Genomic DNA, 23,155 nt, shown 5'->3' on the forward strand with positions numbered 1-23,155 from the left:
GAAAAAATTTCTAATTTGAATACAAAGCATTCAGAATAAAGGACAAGATATTTATTAAAAGCTATTTCCAGATACATAAAAACTGATGAGAACAGTATAGATGGCCTAATTCAGAAGTGTCTAATTTTGTTTGCATATTTGTAAATCAACCCTAAATAATAGCTGACTATTCCATCGCAATCAACCCTACAATTCAGGGTCAGCCATTTTCAAAAATATCTCAAGTGTCCTCCCAACTTTCAATTCCAATTTCCAATGTAATATAGTACACAATGTAGTGTCAATAAACTACAAATAGAAATACGATTTAAAAAAAAAAAAAAAACTACTAGAGACAAGTATATATAGTTAACTTTTTTATTTTCTTCAGAATATTTTAATATTGAAGTCCAAATTGTTACTTTTAGGGAAAGGGAAACAGAGAAACATGAAAAAGACAAAACATTTCATTTAACTTATGGTATTGTGAGCAGTCACTTTTGTAGGCAACACTTTTTGTAGAAAAAAAACAAAACAAAACAAAAAACAAACAGCACCATTAAAGAATGCATGATCCCTGAATTTTAAACAAAATACTGTCTAAAAAAAGTGTTAAAATGCTTCTTGCAGGCAGTCACATTTAGTCAGGTATCAAAGCAAGCATAACACAGTATTAAAAATTGTAGCAGTCCCATTGAAATCAATTGCTCCCCCTTCTGAGGATTTTGCAAACCATTTATGAGTTTTGTTTTTGTTTTTTTTTCCTGTGGGAATAGTATTTTCTTTGGTAGAGGACTGAAGGAGGGTTTACTTTTCTGTATGCTGATATAAAATGTCTATGTATGGTGTAGGGGCACTTGCCCCAAATCTGTACTTATCATGCATGTTATGTTTGGGTTGATTTCACATTTTGTTGTTATACTGTAGGAGTAATACTGCCTTTTAAAAAAAAGGCATTAAATGGCTAATGTCAAACAGATGTAAACATTCAGAATACTGACAACAAAAAGAAAACCACACACGTGCACGCACGCACACACACATACACACACAAAAAACCCTGTACTGAAAATGTGAATCAGATTAGGTTTCTGTGAAGTAAGGAATAGTGGGGGTTGTGGAAGTATATTTTATAGCAGTACAAGAGAATTATGGCAACCAAGTAAAGCACTTTCTTTGTAACATTCATTTACAGTACAAATACAACAAAGTTATTCTACAGACTAAATTATTGTCACTATCAAATATAGTACAAAGAGAAATTGTATGTGCTATAAAAAAAAGCAGCTCCTTTAAATTAGACTAAAAAATGTTTTCTGTTGGTTTGACAGTGACAACACACGAGGGCTGAAGACAGGATTTCATTCAGGAAACATTTTAGCTATATAGGCCCATGGCAGACAGCCAAGTACTGTCTTTAGGACTGTCCACATCATTCTCTGAAAACATATGGGTGACAACTGGACATCTTTGCTACTGTCACTACATATGTTGTACAGTTTCAATAGGGCAGTTCATACCTGGGAGAAGAGATAGTCATGGGCCTGAATCTTGTGGAGATGGAGCTTCTGAGTTTGGCCAACTTTCAAGTGTTTATACTGGGACTTTACCAAACCTCACAGAAACTGTTAAACCAGAGGCTACAAGAATTTTGAAATTTTGCATGTTTGTAAAAGGAATGAGGCTGCAGAGTACTTTTACCCCTGGTGGTATTGGAAAGCACCATATGCACTAGTTTATTCTGCTTTTATGTTAAACTGAGCAAGGAACTCTAGGTCCAGAAATCACCTAGATGTTTTATAGCTCACCCCTACAACAAGGCTACCACAGGAAGTCTGTTAAATAAAGAGGTCCAACCTCAGTAGTCTATTGTCTTCAAGTTAACCTACATTTTCCATGGACTACATCTCAGCAAGTAAACAGTATATAAATAGGGTACTCAGTTCGCCAAACCTTCTATTTTTCTCACTCTGGGGAAGAAAAGAATCTTCATACTGGAAATTTATTTTGCAGTAGGACACACTTCTTAGTATGCTCCTTGGTATCTTATTGTCATTACACACCTCAGGTATATGCATATCATGAAGGAGGTGAGGGAGGGGAAGTGACTTTTTTTCCTTCCCCTGCTCCAAAAGTGCTACTTAGGAATTCTTTTTTTAAGAAGAAAGGAAAACAAAACAAACAAACAAAAGGCAAGTGTGCAAATATTTTTTCTTCCTGATGGAGACATATTAGGGTGTAGTAGTCCACAGGTATGACAGGGCACATACCAAAGCCTGTGTTTTAACATAAACCAAGAAGGAAATAGGCCAACTACCCCATCTGTACTCAAAGGTGGCAGCTGGTACATATCAGCAGAGAAACCCTACTGGTCTAATTTGCATAAGTTGGCTTTTTTATATGCACTCAATAGATACCTGCAGAATATCTGACCCCTCATGTTGCTTATTACTCTTTTAATCTCACTATTTTTTAGTGTGTGAACATAGTTGCTCAGTGACACCAAACTGCATAAGCACTAGGCTAGGAAACTAAATTGGAGCAAAACCAGAATGGGCAAGAAGAGGCAAAAAAAAGTTAAAAAAAAAAAAAAAAAACAGCTTTGAACTTGATTGCGCTCCAATTTAGACTATTGAATGACTAAATACACAACCATCAATAAATTCTTAAAACCTAGTCAATGAAAAATTAAAGATACAGAAGGACACTTTTCTTTATCCCCCAAAAGCCGCTTGCAAGCAATATACAAAAATGACTGGGCTGATAAGAATGAATTTAGTATCACATCAGTTGCATTCACATCTCACATACAAAGTGCAAATGTTCTGTTGATTGGAAATTCTCTCCACATTGCCTATTAGGCACTGCTACAATATTTTTTTCAATCTGCTGGTGTAAACAGAGCCTCATACCCACATAGTAGCTAAAGAGTTTGGAATCAGGAACGATGAAATGTGCACTCCTGTTTCCTAGGGAGTGTTCACACTAAACTATATTAGTATGTTGTTGTCATTCTGCTCAACTGGGGAATGAAATTCTTTGCTCTGACCCTTGTAAAAGTTAAATACAATATGATGTGATACAAAACAAAAGATACCACTAAACTGAAGCTTGGCACACAAGAGGAGCTCAGGGATCTTCTGAAGTCTATCCTGATTCCTTTGGAATGGATTAAGTGCACTCCTAACTTCTTCAAAGATCAGGTTTATGGGAAAGTTAGTAGCAAAAGTATCAAAAAGGTAAATTGCTTCACAAAAGGAGGCATTTGTAGAGAGGAAAGCATCTTTCAAGGTTAGCAATTTTCATCAATCAAACCTGACTTGCATCACATTAACAAAAGGAATTTGGCAATATCATAATAATAAATAGGAGGGAAACACATTTAGAATCTTAAATTGCTTGTTTTAGTCCACTCTTAAGACAAACTCTAAGGGAAGCATTTATATTATTAAGATAACCCCACATGTAAACACCCAGGTGGTACTACAAGATATAAATTACCATTTCTCCTATGTTTTTGTGTTTATTTTAGTGGCCACAGCCACATTAGTGGATGAGTTCACTGCACTCCAAATTTTTGCTAATTTGGAATAAAAAGGGTACGTTACATTTTTTCTTCCTACAATCTGCATGTGCTTTTATACGTGCATTTGTGACTAAAGCCCCCAAATTACAACTGTATTCAGATGTGATGATAGTGAAAGCTTTTGAAAAGTAGCTACAGAATCCTCAACATGCATACTGTATGTTAAATACTGATGGTCATTTTTCAAAGATACAGTATCCCTTTTTCAGAAAAGCACTCCCACTTCCCCAACACTAACAATGTCTGGAATTAAATTAAGAAAAAAAAATTTTAAGCATGCATTATCTAGAAGTAATTTTAAAAATAAAGATTACAAATTCAGTCAAATATATTTATACAAAGAGTAAAACATGAAATATTTTAAAAGTGTTTTATACTAAATTAAGCCCTATATTCTGACATTCACTTTCATCATCAATGTCACCTTAAAAGGTAATGTCTGACTTTAAGTGGAGAAGCCAGAATCCAGAAGTGTCATTGATGAAGGGCCCTCATCACCTTTCCCTTCAAATTTTAATGGCTAATACTTATGCTGAATAAAGTGGAAAGATTTCACCAAATTTATCCATTTATTTACCAATATGTGAAATACTTTAATTGGAGAGATTACTTTTTGTCTTGCTTCAAGTATCATGCATGAAGCTATGACGAATAGCATATAGTACTGAGGCCGAGTTAGTTATCTTGGATTTAAAATAAATTTGGAGTAGCCAAAGTCACATTATTGGCTCTATAAGATCCACTTGGGATTGAGGATGGATTTCTTCCCCAGATGGATAAACTTCTGCACATCTTTTAACAGGCCATCCTATTCTACTCTATTAATAGTGTTTGGAAGGGCTAAATGGGGAAATCAGTAAGAGCAATTATTTTCATTAAACTCTTACCTCTATTAACATCTCTTTTGTGAGGCTCAGCAAGCAAATAACTCCCTAGTCACACCTTTAGGTCTGATCCCTCCCCAGTTAATATGACTGGGCATAATACATTGTACAGGTAGGTTCGGGTTAAGGAATTAGTAGGACAACTAAGTCTTGCAATTGTTAATTTTAAATATCTATGTCTCTCCCCGACTTCATTTTCAGTTGAAAGGAATCAAATTATCATGTCCTACTTATTTATCTCAGGGCACTGCATATCAACTACCTAGGTAAACACTATACAGTGTGTGTCCACATTGGCAGATTATCTCCAAAGCTGGGAATGACACTTCTTAAAACCCTCACTTATAATGGCAACCAAGCTTATTGAAAACAAAACAAAATAAAACAAATATAAAAGCCACACACAACATGCCACTGAGACATTTCTGATGTGATGCATCCTTTTTAAGAGAGATAATAAGGCAAAAGGGGTGGGGGAAGGGAGGAAAGGAATCCAAGTGTGAAGACTATAACCTCCCAAATAAAATAAATTAGAATGACAGAAAGCATTGTAATATAAATTCTTTTTCTGTTGTTTGGCTCCTCCACAGGGAAATGGGATACTGCACCTTGGACTTGGCTCCTATCGGACAACCAGGCAAGCTACACAGAGTTTGGAAGGGCCTATGCAGTCATCGTGGCAAAAGGCTCCACAGCCCTTGCACACAATCATGGCTTTCAGCCTGCACGAACATTTCAATTCTAGCTCATCTGCATTACTGTTGTCAGCAAAGTTTTGAACTGGAATCTGAGCATTCTGGGTAGAGAGACCTGTAGCAGTGCTGGAAACATTTCCCAAAATTCCAATGGACTTTTCAATTGCAGAAGCTGCCCTTTTGAAGCTTGTGCTACCAAAGTGTATAGCTGGGTAATTTCCACAGAGCTGCTGTGATGGCTGTGGTTGCTGTGGCTGCACCTGCATTTTCTGAGCAGCTAATTGGGAAAAAGGCTTTTGTGGCTCAGAAAGTATATAGGAAGAGAAATCTGTATTTTTTAGTCCAAAGGCTTTTAACTGTTCTTTTACTTCATTCTGGTCATAAGACACTTGCTTCATACTCAGTTCACAGCTGCTCAGACCTTCCTCAAAAGAAAGAGGTTCAGATTTTATATTGCTACATAGGCTGGCTGGTTGTGGCCAACTAAGTCTTTTAGTGGTTTCCATAGTAACTGGCGGTTGTTTTTGATCAGGTGGGACTTCTGCATTGGGAACAGGTGGTGGTATGGGAGGTGGAGGTGGGGGAGGGGGTGGAGGCAAGGGTGGTGGTGGTGGTGGTGGGGGATGCACCAAGGTTTTATTCTGGAGGGCATGTGCAGTGCTGCCCATGTCATCACCTTCCTTAATGGGAATACTAGGTGATAACACACTGGCCAACCTTAACTGGTGAGTGGTCGTTGGGATTCCAACCTCTCCCAAGCCTTTTTGTTCCAGGTGTCTGTTGAAAGCAAATGAATGGCAGCCAGCTGGGGCCTTGGAAGAGGCCTGCAATAGAGCAGCTGAAGGAATCGGGCCCCGTGCAGTTACAGGCATTTGGTAAAACTGTGGTCGGTGTGAGGTACCGGCATCTGTGTGAAAGCTGCCATTCTTGTCAACATGGAATAAATTCTGCTGGAAACTACAAGAGGGAAGCAGCCTCTTCTGCTGCTTCATCTCAGGACTGTGAGCGATTCTACCCTGGGCAGCATGTTTGCTCATCCACTCTTGCTTAAAAGGCTGGCTGTGCCCCAGTGGATTCATGTTGGAGCTGACACATGGTGCCACTTTAACATCTGTGTCCATCAGCAGCTTCCCGGGCTCACATTTCACTTGAGCATGTTCCCCCACAGTCCTGGCTACTCTTTTTTTGGGTGGTTTTCTCGCTTTCTAATTTGCAGTGGCACTAGAGTTCCTGCCAAGTAGCCCTTACCATCTGGATTTGGAGAGCTAGCAGGAGTCTCAACAATATTCCTTTCAGATGCTGTTTTGCCCACAGGAGTCTGCAGAGGCAAGGGAAGGCGATGAATTTCCAGTTTGGCTCCTAATCGGGGCTGTGGCAAGGCTTTTTCTAAAGGCAGGTTGCCTTGTAATAACTGTGTCACCAGGGGATTGTTGGCCTCTACGGATGACAGGCGACAGCTTGAGCTTCCTCCACCTGGGACTCTCTTCATCGATTCTGTGGCCAATGACAGAGTCTCTTCCACAGAACTGGAGGCAGATGTCTTAGTGTTTGGGGTCTGCTGTACACTTGGGGTAGCAATCTCAGCCTGAGGAGGCATTTCTGGTATCGGGAAATCTTCCGTGTCCATTCTAAAGCACTTGTCGATTTCAGGGGCTTCTGTTTTCACTGGAAGAGCAATTTTTGCCATAAGATTCCTAGAGTGTAACTCTGAGACATGAGTGTAGTTGGAATGTTCTGTTTTGATCGTCTTGGGGCAATTCTGCTCCAGGTACTCCTTATGTTTATTTATAGGTGTAGAATGGCTGGCTGCAGGAGGTTCTGTACTCATGACATCGTCACTGTTCCAGCAAATGAGATTACCCGTATTGTACTGATTGCTACAAGTAGTGTCTGCTTCACTTTTGAAAGAAGTGGGGCCTTGTAATTGCTCAGGAAATCCATGACTAGGGGTAGTGACCTCACCTACTTTATCAGGAGAACCAAGAGGCAATTCTCTGAGATGGGCACAAGTGGAACTCAATGGTTTGCCTTCTTGCTTTGCTGTAGGAGTAGCAAGGAAGCCCAAACTATGTTCCATGTTTTCACCTGTCACTGGTTCAGACCTGTTGATAACAGACACTTGAGGACATGCCACATTTTGTAAGGCTGTTTCTGTCCTCGATGGCCTGCTCTGCACATCTAGGCCAGTTTCTGCACTTTCAATAGAAACAGTAAGTGCCAAGCTGGAGCTCAGTGTGGCACTGTGATCGACAATGACTTTACAGGGAATCGATCTGTTCACTGCTGGTGGTGTATAGCCTCCAGGTGGGTGCTGAGGTTTGCCAGAGAGCTCTGGCCTACTTCGGACAGCTGTACTTTTTTCCAAGCTTTCAGGACCCACCTTGGTAGGGCTGTCATAGGAGCTTATTGTTAACATGTTTCCAGTAAACATAGCAATAGGTGGGCATTTAGCTGAGGAGTCTGTGGCCACAACCCGATCACTGCAGCTCAGAGCTGCTCTCACAGTGGTGCTTATAGACATGCTGGTCTGCTCATCACATCCAGGCATGGCTAGCTTATCAGAAGGAAATCTGCCACTGGTTCCCACTGGGGGAACTAGGACAGAGCTGGGAGGAACATGATTTGGCAAATTATTTCCAATGGAGGGAGATGGCACAGTAGGATACTGACTGGAGACTAAGTTATTATTAGCGCTGTTGCTTGTTATTGGCAACCTTTTATCATCAACAGAGTTTGGTAAGACTGACCCCTCTGTAGAAGGCGTAACAGGAGCATTATCAATACATTTTGGTACAATGGTTACGCATGTAGTATCAGCTCCCTGGATGGTTTTTAGCATATTTAAGTTACAAGCAGAGCCTGTAGCATTTGAATTGTCAACAGACATTAAAAGAGAGGATTTATCAACAGAACTTGCAAAGGGAAGCTCTTTAATTGTTCCTGACATGGCAGTGTTGCAAACAGACACAGGGACAGAATTTTTATTAAAAAGTATGGGCATACCACTATTTTCAGAAGAGGTAGATGAAATAACTTTCTCAGACAAATGTGACATAGGTATATTTTCATCAGAACTGTGAAGAGATATGTCAGTAGCAGTTTCTGGTAGCTTAGCAGGATTAAGTGACTGCTGCAATACAGTGGTAGTTTCCCGGAGGGGAGCAGACTTGTTGCTAGGAGACCTGCAGTTTGGATTAACTATAATGACACCAGTTGAACCTTCCATCTTTGCATCAGGAGTAGCTGAAACTTCCAGAGTAGGAGGCCCATCCTTTGAGCTAAGCTGTGGCAACCTGGCTTCTTTATTAGTTTGGAGTAAGTGTGCTCTCGCTTGATGCTTTGCAAAGAGCTTGGCTTTTGTTTGTTCTTTGATGTGTGCCAGGGTCCGGGTCTTCCCTCCTTCACCTGGACTCCCCATAGCTCCTGAGACTATGCTTGCAGCAGCAGCGACTGCAGCTGCAGCAGCAGCCTCTCTCTGAGCCCGAGCTTGTTGGGCTCTTGCCTTGATATCTGCGAGGGTCCTTGCACCTGTGTTCCTCCCACCACTAATTGAGGTGCTAGGTGATGATCTAGACTCTGGCTTGGAAACTGGCTGGCTCTTGATAATAAAAGGAGGCCCAATTTTTGATAGCTGAATCTGAAGAAAAAAGAAAAGGGAACAGGGAATAGAAATATTATTTTTCCACCACAATAAATATACTTAGTTGGCTATTACATAGTAAAGAACATGCTGCACTCTCATCATATTTTTCTTTTTAGGAAGAATAAAATATAATTAAATCCTTATGATGGTCAGGGCTTTAGGGCATAAAGACAGGCTAATTCATCTCAGCACAAATATGAAAATGATACAGTCATCTGCCACTATTCATCAAGCATTATTTATCTGCTTTTAATCTTCTTAAAAACAAAGAACTGAACTCACTTTAAAAAAAAAGAAGCAAGTCTTAACTGTACAATGAAGAAATTATGGGGCCTTACCTCACAAGGCTTCTGTGAGGATTAAAAAAGGAAAGTTCATGCCGGTATTATCATGACGTTTCAGAGTATAGAACAAGACAGAGTGTCATTTTTGGAGTTAAGAAGACCTAAGTGCAAAACTAGCCAAGAGCGAATCAAGAACCATGAAGTAGTTCCTACTTCACAGGGTGGTCATGAGACTCACTTGAGAAAACAGAGGAAAGACCTTAGGGGACTATATGTCTCTTAGTGTTATTATTAACATTAACAACAATAATCATACATCTCTTTAATCAGAGTGGGTAGAGGGCCAACTTATGTAGTCAGGAAGGCCTGGGTTCAAATCCTTCCTCAGACATATAACTTGATGTTTAATGTTAGATCTAATATAGGTTAAATCTATTCAGTACCCCAGAGAATTACCTAAGACTATAAAAAACCAGAACATTTGCTGATTTTTATCAAGTCAACATTTCTTCACTGAGCATTCCCTATACTACTGAAAACCACAGATCTGAAAGAAAAAAAGGTACAAACTGAAATTATAGGTATCTTGCTTTATATCTAATAAACAATTTGTGTCATCTAACTTTTTCTAAGCAAGACACCCTCTAGCTGAGAAAAAAAAAGTCCATACACTGTTGTTTCATCTTCTTTTGTTATTCTAAAACTTAAACCATCTTAATTTCATTCTTTGACCAATATTTGACATGAGTTAAATCTAATATATACGTGTAATATTTTCCCAAAGAAACTCATCATATTCTAGTTGACAACAATAACTACAAAAACACTGATAATTTTCTTTTAGATAATATTTAAAATGAAATTTTCTACTGTAATCATTTGCCACCATATTCTGGCCTACCAACTTAATAATACAGTGGTTTTGATATTCAAAAGAGTAAACGAAAGAATAAAAGGATTACAGTTTTAGAGCTGGAAGGGATCTTAGAGACCATTAAGTTCAAATACCAAATTATACAGATGAGAAAACTGAGATTCAATGATGGAAAAGTTGAAATTGTTAACACTGGTCCTCTGATTCCAAATCCAGTGTGCTCTTTCCACTATACCAATAACTGAGCCTTATGAATTTATGGAACAGCAGTTGGGAGAATGCCTAATGTTTCCCCAATATAATGGGAGCATGGCTATCAAATGCCATTAAGGGCAAGCAAGAAAACTATTATTTAGAAAAAACACATCCTTTACTATTCTTTTTTTTTCTTGTTACAGTTAATATCTAAACACACACATCTCACTTATTAAGCCACTTCACTCCCCTTATTCAAAATGTATCCAATTCGTACCCAGCACTTCTGTGACTAGATATATCAGGATAATACATCACAGACCCTTTAAAATTCTTCTGCCTTTAGTTTATTTAACTAAGAAAAAATGGAAAATAAAACTCAATACAAATAAAAAACGGATATCAAACCTTCAATAATTGCTCCTGTGTCCTCTCCTAATTGCATGATTATTCTCAAAACATCTATTTAAGTAGAGCACTCAGGCCTGCCATTTCTGCTCCAGACTTCCTCTACCAAGACCTAGCACTAGGTGCCTTTGTCTCTCCTTGGCCCGCCCTTTCCCAGCTGCCTTTTATGTTGTCTTCCCTATTAGAATGTAAGCTTTTTATGGGGAAAAAAAACTGCCTGTTTTCTGGTTATATTTAGCATTCTTAGTACTCAGCCCAGGATCAGAACATAGTGCTTAAAGACTGATGTAAAAAAAAAAAAGGGGTGAGGAAGGAAAGGAAGCTCAACATGTGTTATTTTTGTGGCAGCTAGACAGCACAGTGAACAGAGCACAGGCCCTGAAGTCAGGAGGAAACTAAGTTCAAATTTGGCCTTAGACACTTAATAACTTCCTAAGTCTGTGACCTTGGGCAAGTCACTTAATCCCAATTGCCTCAGAAAACAAACAAAACCATGTTCTTTTTCCTGTAGATCTTAAATATGTGGATCTACTGCAACACTTTAGAGTATGTAGTCACAAAGGAAGAAAAAAACCACTAAAATGAAACAATATTATTTTTGTTTTTTTATGTTAAATATGTTTATGCAAATAAACATTATAGTAAGGCTTACTTCTACATGTATCTTTGATATTTTTATGTTTAGTTTCAGAAATAAAAAGTGTAAGGTTTTACATATTTTTCATGTCACTAGAATAGTATATAACTGATGAGGAGTTGGTTTACTAAACAGCAGGACCAACTAGTTGAGACCTAAAAAGTCAACCAGAAATTCATTTCACATGTCTTTTATCATGTTATCATGATAAAGTGTTCATTCCATGTTTTATATATTTGGTCAGATTCCATCACACTGCAAAGACTATTACAGAATTAATATTTTTTGCAACAAAGAAACATATAAAATGTTCAAAAATCAAAACATGCAAACAAGTTCTATTCCTGACCTAATCAATGTCGAACTGACTTTGGGGAAAGCATCTATTCGCTCACTCATTCATGGAAAATTTGTTTAGTAAATTCCACAGATGACTTTAGGATGAAAAGCATTGAATAAAAGTAAAATATAGCATATAGAATTTTGATTTAATTAAAAACTTAATTTTTGATTAAATTTAAAAATTAAAAATTTTCACATTTTATATTGTTACGTTCATAGAAACACAGACATGAAAAAGCTCTTAAGAAGTCACCAAATCCAAACTTTATTCAACATAAGAATCCCCTTGATAACATCTCTGCCAAATGATACATTACTCTGGCAGAATTACTATATGTAGTAAAATTTAATATTGATAGAATAAATAATCATCCAAAGTCTCTGGTTTATGCACTTCCAAAGATGGGAGTTCACTAATCAACTAGGCCGCTTAGCTTTAACTTGATATTCAATTTAGAATCTACTTTCTGAGCCTGCCTATCCATTTATCCTAATATCTTAGGAAACACTGGATGAACTAATTCTCCTTCAACATCTATTTCATATAAATGAAATCTAATATCAATTCCTTCTCTCAATGATATGATTTTAAATCCCCTCATTATCCAGATAGACTTCTAAATGCTTAGGCCATTCAGGTAATGTCTCTCTTGATTTACTTATGGCAAGAATCATTTTAATTAAAACTTTACTATTTGAGTGCTGAAATTTATCTAAAAATATGCCATAAACTTGATTTATGTCAGAAAAAGGAACACCAGGGATCGTACTTTCTTTTAAACATATCTATAATAATTCATTAATTAGAGGTTGTTCAAAGTTCTTTGCAACATAATCCATGTATTAAAAGCTGACAATACTAGCACTACTAGCATCTATACAGTGCTTATATGGTTTGCAAAGGTCCTCACAATTTTATTTTATTTTTTTCCTCAGAATTAGGTGCTATTATTTCCCTCATTTTGCAGATAAAAAAAGTGCCCAGGGTCACACAACTATTAAGTGACTGTGTGGCCAGATTTGCATTTAGGACTCCTGGACTCAAGATACTGTTTTATCTAACTAACAGAAGAAAAAAGCAGGACCCTGAAGATTTTGGCCCAAATCATAGAACTAGGCAATTGTGAATCTGCAATAATAAAACTTGCCTCTGTGAATGAAATCTTAACAATTATCAACATTCAATGAATGGAAGAAATCATTAAAGATTTCTGGGCAATATGGCATCACCCATTTACCAAGTTTTTAGAGAAAAGGAACAAAAAATAAAAGGAAAATAACTTTTGTTTGTGAAATGCCACTATCTACTTACTGTGATGGTTAATTAATAATTAAGGAAACAATGTGAGCTATATGATTTATTAACACAATAGGCATAATTAATGGGTCAATAAACTTTCCAGTCAGTACAAACTTGAATACAAAGTGGGATAGATTTTTATATGTTAAAAGCAATCAAATAAAATCAATTAATTATAAGAAAATAATAATCCAGGATACATGCCAGAATATAAAATTAAGGAATCTCATTGATAATTGGAAGAAACATTGGGGGCTTTCCATGTTGGTAGGGGAATAAACAGGTTTTGGTAACTTTCTTTTCCCCAAAATTAAGAGATGCTGACTAATTGAATCCACATGCACTTATGAAACAAAAGATAATTTATACCATCTACTTTCCAATGGATGATTTGCAAAAAAACAACAAGATGGAGGAAAATATAAGTGGCAGAACAAAGGAGTCAGTTTTCAAAAGCTATATTCTAATTGATTTACTTGAGTCTAACACCAAACTAACTCCATTTTAAAGCTGGCCTTCATTTAATCTCCTTATTACCCAGTACACACATTTGGACATACAAAAGCAGTGTTGTGTGTATGCACGCACATGTGTGTGCATCTCTTTCTTTCTCCCTCCTCAGCCCCCATTGGTCTTTCCCTTTATCTGGCCCCACCATGGCCCATATTACTTTCCGTTTCACTTCCCTATTGAAAACAGTCTGAGACCTGATTATGTGATCATGCCAAGGCATTATTAAATTGCTCCTGATTTTATAAAGTGAATAAACACACTTCAGATTTGGAAAGAGTTGCCTGAATGAATAAAGAGACTGGAATAATGCCCTACTTTTGGTCTTTTTAAATGACTCTGAATGCTTCAATATCGTACCTTGAGAGGTGGTACCCTGGGTTCCTCCCGTGGAGGTTGCTCTTTTTCAATTGGGCTGGTGGCTGAAGCACTACGGCCTGTCTGATCATCTTCTATTCTCGCTCTCTTCTCCTTACAGATTCCAAAACTGTGCTGTTCTACAGTTTTCCTCTTTGAGATCTCTGGTTCCCTATTTTCATTTCTTATTCCTTCAGGTGACTTGGTAACATCTGAGGATTTAGAAGAATGTGAACTCTCCAATCGAGTCTGTGTACTCCCCTGCTTGTGTGTCTTATTCCGAGATCCTTCAGAAAATGAAGCCTTCTCTAATGAGGTATGTTGTTTGTCATGTGATTTAGCTGGAGGAAGCTCATTGCTCTTAGTCACAGTGCTTTCAGATGAAACAGACCCCTCAGATGTTGAGCCTGTACCTTTCTTTTCAGTTCTTTGCTGGACAATTTGACTTTTAACTTTTGTCACTTCTGGAGGAGAGAGCTCTGGAACAGACGTAACACCAGACTGCTCTGTTTCTGCAGGAGATTGACAAGGCTGCTGGTTCAGGATTTTACTGTGGGCAACTGAGGATGCCTCAGTTGTTGAAGTTTCAGGGGTGACAGGTGTAGGATCCAATTGGACAGGTGTACCCAAATGCATCGTCTGATGAGTCATAAGGCTCTCCCCTGGAGGTTGAGAAAGGGTAGAATTTTCATCTTTGAGAGGAGAGAGTTGCTCTTCAGATACAGAAGGTGACTTTCTTGGTTGATGGACGAGCCTTTCACTCATGGAAGAACTAGAAATTGGAGATGTTTCTGAGGGGACAGGTAAACTGGTAACAAGGGATGTCTCCGATGTCAGAAGTACTGAAGAAACAGAAGAGGTTTCCGATGTCAAAGGCAAATCAGACATTGGTGATGTTTCTGATGTTAAAGGCAAGTTAGACACTGGAGAAGCTTCTGATGTCAGAGGTAAATTGGACATGAGGGATGTTTCTGATGTTCCAGGAGAAGTAGACATTGGAGATATTTCTGACATCAAAGATGCATGAAGATTTTCATCAGCAGGCTTTCTATTACTATCTGTATCAGTGTTTTCAGTGCTGGACACCTCAGAACAAAAGGTTATTTCAAGAGATGCAGGTGTACAGGGCTCTTCTGAAGTGGACTGTGTTTCCCCACCTGGGGATGTCACACTAGCAGATGCTCCTTCTGGGCTCTCTGAAGAGAAAGATGTTTCAGAGACACAAGCATTTTCAGAAAGCTGTTCATCAGGATCACTCTGTAGCTCCATATCCACAGCAATGCTTTCAGCTGGAAACAGTTCTTCTGTATCATGAGGAATACTCTGTGTTTCTGGGATATTGGACTCTTTTATGGATTCTGGCTCCTTATCTGCTGTATCACTGACAGAATTCAGAGAGGAAGCAGAAGGGGTTGGGGATTCACAGTCGGCTATTTGATCAATAACAACAGTCATTTCTTCCTGAGGGGATTCCAATTTCTCTTCCACCTTCATTTCAACATGAGGCAATGTATCTAAGACATCATTCATCATGACACAGCCTTCTATATTTTCCTCAACAGGCACTATCTCTGCCTCTTCATTTGGATTTGGGGGACTACCTGATTCCTCAGAAAATTCTGGTTCTGTCTTAAGATTTTCATCCTGGCATTCACAGAAAGTGGTTTCTACCTCTTCTGCAACTTCTTCTTGAATTACAGATTCTTCAGGAATCAAGATATCTTCTGATTCAGATTCTGTCATGATATTTTTAACTGGGACCTGTTCCATGGAAGCACAGAAATCAGTATCTGGAGAAGGTGAAATTTTTGTGCTTTTTGGCAGCTGTTCTTCAAAGGATGATGGTGTAGATGGACCAGGCAAACATGAAGAACCACATAAAGGAGTATTTTCATCACCATCACTGTTTTCAACTGAAGTGAGCTTCATTGATTCTTCTCTTGACATACCTAGCCTGAGTAGAAATTATAGACATTAAGTTAATATTCAATTATAGAAAATTAATATTATCATTTGACTTTTTTTTTACAGATGCCATATTTCACAAATTTGAATCTCTATATGTTAAAATATTTAAATTTGGGGGGGCTAGCTTATAGTAAATTCAATTTTTCCACTTGTTTTAAAACTATGACAAAAATTAAAGCACATTTCTGATTTTAAAATATAGATACCAAAAGACTGTAAGCTTTTTGAATGCATGGATTCTAATTTATCCACCACTATATCCTTCCATGGTTCTTTTAACAGAGTAGATAGACCCCAAATTAGTCAATCTCTCACTTCTCTCCCCTCTCACTTTTCTCTCTATCCTGACCTATGAATTCACTTGTAGAAGGAACTTCTGATGAAGTTCTCTCTATCAATTCATATCCATATCTGCTAGGTAACATTGTCTTCAGAAGTTGCCTGGAACACTTAGGACTATAAGTGTCTAGCTCAGGCTCACACAGCTAGGTTATGACAGAGGCAAGTTTTGAATCCAAGATCCAGGAAGTGAACACAACACTTTTAGTAAACATTCATTAATATAAATTAAAACTAATAATAATTTATTAGATCAGATTTTTGTATTCTTTCACTATGAAAGCCAAGGTAGGTATCATTATACTTGGGTGGCAAAATTCTGGTGAGTAATTTTGGTACTTTATACTACTGGACTAATATTTCTATAATCATCTGGCTCAGTGGACCAGAAAAAATAAATACATGTGAGAAAGTGTGTAACAGTAACAGAAATATCACAAGTCATCAAAAAGAAAGAGAGGAAGGCAACAGAAATATAATCTATTATTTTGGTTATATTCTAAGACATAAAGCGAATCTGAAAATGGAGAATTCTGTACTATCCCAGTAAAAGGTAAGATTCAAAATCTGATCCTTTATTATAATTTAAAAGAAAAAAGATTGAGCTGAGAAAGTGTGAGGACAAACTGATTAAACAAGTTCCTTAATGTGTGTTTGTTTGTTTGTTTTTTAAATGTAACCTACTATGTTCTGACTTCACTTTGTTATGTTTATAATGACAAAAGTCTGGTATAATAAACATCAGTCTTGCTTAGAACAGGGACTACCTTTTAAATATCTTCATATCTGAAAATAATTCTGTCAAGGATTACAAATTATACCCAAATCACCAAGTCACTTTGTAGATGACTATATGGCCTAATTCTAGTGGTACTAGATGCCAGAGAAATATTTTCTGCTAACTGAAATTAAAGTACTGTGTAATGAATAAGGAAAGGCAAAGAAATAGAGCAGAGGACACCCCAAAAAAAGGGCACTGGGAGGATTCAATCTACTTATAATAACATCCAAGAATGAAAAAAACAAAACAAAACTGGATGAGTATGCACTCCCATCTTTTACCTAAAAAGTATTCAGGAAATCAAATAGACTGGATCTCTGATCATTTATCTATCCACTTAAATTATCAAGACTGGAACTAATCAAAGGCAAAGTCTAAGAGAAGATTTTTTTTTTTAATTAAAGCTTTTTATTTTTCAAAACATATACAAGGCCAGTTCTTTAACATTAGCCCTTGCAAAACCTTGTGTTCCAATTTTCCCTCCTTACCACCCCCACATCCTGCCCTAGATGGCAAGTAGTCCTGTTGTTGCCATGTATAATGATCTCTTGGTTCTACTCATTTCACTTAGCATCAATTCATGTAAGTCTCTCCAGCCACTTTGAAATCATCCTGCTGGTCGTTTCTTACAGAACAATAATATTCCACAACATTCATATACCATAATTTATTCAGACATTCTCCAATTGATGAGCGTCCATTCAATTTCCTCTTTCTTGCCATTACAAAAAGGGCTGCCACAAACATTTTTGCACATGTCGGTCCCTTTCCCTTATTTAAGATGTCTTTGAGATATAAGCCCAGTAGAAACATTGCTAGGTCAAAAGGTATGGACAGTTTGATAATGTTTAGAGCATAGTGCCAAACTGCTTCAGAATGGTTGGATCTGTTCACAGTTCTACCAATAATGTATCATTGTCCCAATTTTCCCACATCCCCTCCAACATTGGTCATTATCTTTTCCTATCAACTTAGCCAATCTGAGACATGTGTAGTGGTATCTCAAGAGGTTTCTTAACTTTCATTTCTCTGATTAATAGTGATTTAGAGCACCTTTTCATATGACTCTATGTTTGGTTTACCAAAACTATCACTCTTTGCAGATGACATGGTGGTATTACTTAGAGAATTCTAGAAAAGCAATTATTTGAAACAATTCACAACTTTAGCAAAGTTACAGGAAATAAAATAAGCCCACATAAATCACAGGCATTTCTATATGTTACCAATAAAGCCCAGTAGTAAAAAATTGAAATCCCATTTAAAATAACTGTTGACAATATAAAGTATATGGAAGTCTATCTGTCAAGACAAAGCCAGAATATATGAACACAATTACAAAACACCTTTTACAAAAATAAAGTTAGGTCTAAACAATTGCTCATAGGTAGGTCTAGTTGATATAACAACAATTCTATCTAAATTAATCTACTTATTCTGTACAACATCAAGCCGCCAAAAAATTACAATACGGAGCTAGAAAAAAATAGTAACAAAATTCAACTAGAAGAATACAAGGTCAAGAATATCAAAGGAACAATGAAGAAAAATGCAAAGGAAGGTGGCCTAGCTCCACCAGACCTAAAACTATATTATAAAGCAGTGGTCATCAAAATCATTTAGTTCTGGCTAAAAAACAGAATAGTAGATCAGTGAAGAATAGGTTAGATACACAAGACACAATAATCAATGACTATTGTAATGAACTGTTTGGTAAAATGAAATCCAGCTTTTGAGATAAGAATTCAATATTTGACAAAAATTGCTCAGAAAACTGGAATGGCAGAAACTAGGCATCATAATCTAATATCCTATACTAAGATAAGGTAAAAATGAATTCATAATTCAGACATAAAATGTGATTTTATAAGCAAATTAGAAGAACAAGGGGGTAACCTACCTCTCACATCTGTGGAGAGGAAGGGATTTATGGCCAAAGAAGAACTAGAGAACATCATAAAATGCAAAATGGATAATTTTGATTACATTAAATTAAAAAAATTTTCCACAAACAAAACCAATGCAGCAAGATTAGAAGGAAAGCAGAAAGCTAAGGAAAAATTTTTACAGCCAGTGTTTTTGCTAAAGACCTCATTTCTAAAACATATAGACAACTGACTTAAATTTATATAAATATATGTCATTTCTCAACTGATAATCATAGGCTATGAACATAATTTTCAGATGAAGAAATTAAAGTCATTTCTAGTCATATGAAAAAATGCTCTAAATCACTATTGATCAGAGAAATGCAAATTAAGGCAACTCTGAGTTAGCACCTTCAAAATTCTCAGATTGGCTAAGATGACCAGAAAAGATAATGTTAGATGCTGGAGAGGATATGGGTAAATTGGAACACTAATACATTGGTGGTGGAGTTGTGAAAGAATCCAACCATTATGGAGAGTAATTTGAAACCATGCCCAAAAGGCTATCTGAACTATGCATATTTTTCACAGCAGAGTCTCTACTGCATCTGTATCGCAGAGAAATCATAAAAAAGGGAAAAGGCCTCATATGTGCAAAAATGTTTGTAGCGATCCTTTTTGTAGTAGCAAGAAACTAAAAAAAGAGTAGATGCCTATCAGTTGGGGAATGGCTGAATAAGTTATAGTGTATAGTATACAGTATATAGTATATGGTATATTAGTATAGTAGCTGAACATGATATGTTATATATTATAGTATATAGTATATGGAATATTATTGTTCTTTAAGAAATGATAAGCAGAAAAGCCTGGAAAGACTTACATGAACTGATACTGAGTGAAGCAAGCAGAACCAAGAGAACACTGTACACAGTAACAATAAGATTATATGATGATTAACTGTAATGGACTTAGCTTTTCTCAATAATGTGCTGATTCAAGGCAATTCTAACAGATGTGGAATTCAAAATGCCATCCGTATCCAGAAAAAGAATTATGGAAATGAATATATTTCAAAGCATAGTATTTTCACCTTTTTTTTCTTTGTTTATGTTTTGTTTCTCATATATATAAGCAGGGGAGAAATTAATTCAGTCAAAAATACTAACAACACTTTTACATCACAACATTTATATAAACATACATTAACTTAGTTTAAGTGCTAAAAGTATATGTTTATATATAGAACTTCTAGAAAAAAGAAAACGTTTATTTATAATAATATAGATTTAAAGCATTTATTTCTAATATATTTATTAAATGAAACATTTGAAAATGAAGAACTGTATTAAAAAACTATGAAAAATCAAAATTGACTTGCATGGTAAAGTCCCATGTGCCATTTTCTACTCACAGTGAATTTTTATGGATAAGTTGTACATTCTTGAAAATGAGTGTTTTAATGGGAGTGCTGACATGCCCCTATAATTTTACCCACAATTCCTTATACAAGGGAGTGCATGCCTTTTATGAAAGGTTTATTGAGTGCCACAGCATGACTTTCCTATTTAAAGCAAAGGATTACATTTACATTTCCCTCTAAAAGAAATAAAAAAAATTTTAATACTTACTTTTCTCCATAAAACTTTTCAAAAAATTTCTCTTTCCAAGGTTCTGTTTTCTTTTCTTTCTCAATTTCTTGCCTTATCCTTAATTGCATTTCTGGGGTAAACTCTCCTAGAAGACACATGTTAATATTGTGAATAAAAGTGGTCCTACCTCTTACATCTTTGTCAAAGATCATACACATAGTAGCAGATTGAAGACTCAAACTCACTGCTCTTTTCAAGCTTCCATAGTCTTGGCTTCCACTAATTTAGATACTATCTTGAGGCATTGAATAAGGGGATGGAGTCTGACAGAAACGTAAACAACCCAGGTTTTTCTAAACTTGGCACCAGGCAAGGGTAAATAAAGAGATTATGGCTCACTTCATTCAATCTTCAACAGAGAAATATATATACAACAAGATGAAAGAATCATACAAAAACTAGAATCAAGCAAAATCTTAATTTGCAAGTGGAGAAACTAAGGTCCTTGGAGGTTAAACAATTTATCCAAGTTCTCAAAGGTAAACAAATATGAGATAGATTTGAACACAGACCCCTCTAAAACTTCAAAGTCAATGCTCTTCTAGATGTTGAAGGCATTAGAATTCGTTGAAACAGAATGTGATTTGTATTAAATTAAAGTATAATTCAAAAGAGCTTTGACAAATTGAGAAATCTGAAAGAATACAAGTTGTGTCAAATACTTCAATATTTGAAAAATCTACAATGTTGGTTTGGTTACCCTCTTCAATGAAAAGATTGCAACTTCTAATAGACTGCCTCAGGATCATAGGATCACAAAGTTAGAAATGGAAGGGAATTTAGAGACTTCCTACTTCAAATGCCTCATTTATTATATAAGAAACCACAGTCCACAAAATATGACTGGCCAATGATCATATAGATAATAAATGAGAGAGATCATATTTGGGTTTTTGTGACACCTTTAGCAGTCCACATTTGTGCCTGCACCCCTTTGTGGCTAACCTGACAATTAGCATTTACTTAGGAGAAGTCAAGGGACAAAATAAAGATTAAAATAGGCGTGGTAAATATGAAACAGATTTGGGAGAGCATATAGTTAGCAAGGAAAGGGGGAGAAAAAAGAATATGCTATGAGGTATGAGTATGCCGCTGATTGGCAAGCTAAATCCATAGAAGAATACAGCCAACTAATCAGAGTTAGTAAGAAGAAAGACAGCAATTAAGAATTTAACAAAATTAATTGTCAGTCACAGGCACAAAATCCAGGATCATTGTCTTTCCATTTAAGTAGAATATACTAAAGCTTCTCTTCCCAGTTTTCCCAGAAAACTAAGCAAGTAGTGAGTGATTTTTGTGCTATGATGAGTTTATAGAGTAGATTTTGAGACTTGATATGTCATAGGATGAGAAAAAATTGGAAATTTACCTTCTGCTAATCGTTGTTTCCATCCTTGTGCTGCATATGCAAAGAATTCATTATTTAGGGCAGAACTACTGAGGCGTAAAACTCCATCACTTCCCATCTACAAAATAAGCCAATAAGACACAATAATCAGAAAGATGTTCAACAAAGATTACACAGAAATAAGCTGAAGATTCCAATTAAAGAAAATATGAGGCTTAGAGTACAAAAGAAAGAAGATAAAGGAAAAAGGGAAAGTAACAAAATAAATGGATTTCTAGTAATACAATGATAGGAGTAAACCCTGTCATTTTTACCTTCTTAAGACATAAGACATATAAATACATATGTTTCTATGTATGAATGTACACTATCTTACTCTCCTTTATAAACTACTTGCTAGGGAAAATTTAGATCTCTTCCCTTTTCTTCACATTCTACCTTCTTCTTTTTTTTTTTTTTTTTAAAGAATTTTTCTCTGTATTGGGTATTTTATTTATTTATTTTAATATTTTATTTTATTTTATTTTATTTAATAATAACTTTGTATTGACAGAATCCATACCAGGGTAATTTTTTTTACAACATTATCCCTTGCACTCGTTTCTGTTCCGATTTTTCCCCTCCCTCCCTCCACCCCCTCCCCTAGATGGCAAGCAGTCCTATATATGTTAGATATGTTACAGTATATCCTAGATACAATATATGTTTGCAGAACTGAACAGTTCTCTTGTTGCAACAGTTGTTGTTGTTGTTGAAGGTAAAAATAACCTGGGAAGAAAAACAAAAATGCAAATAGTTCACATTAGTTTCCCAGTGTTCTTTCTTTGGGTGTAGCTGTTTCTGTCCATCATTTATCAATTGAAACTCAGTTAGGTTTCTTTGTCAAAGAAATCCACTTCCATCAGAATACATCCTCATACAATATCGTTGTCGAAGTGTATAATGATCTCCTGGTTCTGCACATTTCACTTAGCATCAGTTCATTTAAGTCTCTCCAAGCCTCTCTGTATTCATCCTGCTAGTCATTCCTTACAGAGCAATAATATTCCATAACATTCATATACCACAATTTACCCAGCCATTCTCCAATTGATGGGCATCCATTCAATCTCCAGTTTCTAGCCACTACAAACAGGGCTGCCACAAACATTTTGGCACATACAGGTCCCTTTCCCTTCTTTAGTATTTCTTTGGGATATAAGCCCGATAGAAACACTGCTGGATCAAAGGGTATGCACAATTTGATAACTTTTTGAGCATAATTCCAGATTGCTCTCCAGAATGGTTGGATTCGTTCACAACTCCACCAACAATGCATCAGTGTCCCCGTTTTCCCGCATCCCCTCCAACATTCATCATTATTTTTTCCTGTCATCTTAGCCAATCTGACAGGTGTGTAGTGGTATCTCAGAGTTGTCTTAATTTACATTTCTCTGATCAATAATGATTTGGAACACTCTTTCATATGAGTGGTAATAGTTTCAATTTCATCCTCTGAAAATTGT

The 23,155-nt window shown here is 36.5% G+C and overlaps 1 protein-coding gene across 1 annotated transcript in view; it reads right to left on the minus strand.

The window, feature by feature from the left end:
• Positions 1-343: 343 nt before the first annotated feature.
• The window catches only part of ASXL3 (ASXL transcriptional regulator 3), a 215,859-nt gene continuing 193,047 nt past the window's right edge, over positions 344-23,155 (minus strand). Inside the window, 5 exon segments of the mRNA XM_051970269.1 lie at positions 344-6,330; positions 6,333-8,781; positions 13,698-15,648; positions 20,282-20,387; positions 21,672-21,768. Coding sequence (XP_051826229.1) covers positions 5,072-6,330; positions 6,333-8,781; positions 13,698-15,648; positions 20,282-20,387; positions 21,672-21,768 — 5,862 coding nt within the window. The 3' untranslated portion in view covers positions 344-5,071.

This window comes from Antechinus flavipes, chromosome 1 (genome assembly GCF_016432865.1).
Source record: "Antechinus flavipes isolate AdamAnt ecotype Samford, QLD, Australia chromosome 1, AdamAnt_v2, whole genome shotgun sequence".
NCBI classification, from domain to species: Eukaryota; Metazoa; Chordata; class Mammalia; order Dasyuromorphia; family Dasyuridae; genus Antechinus; species Antechinus flavipes.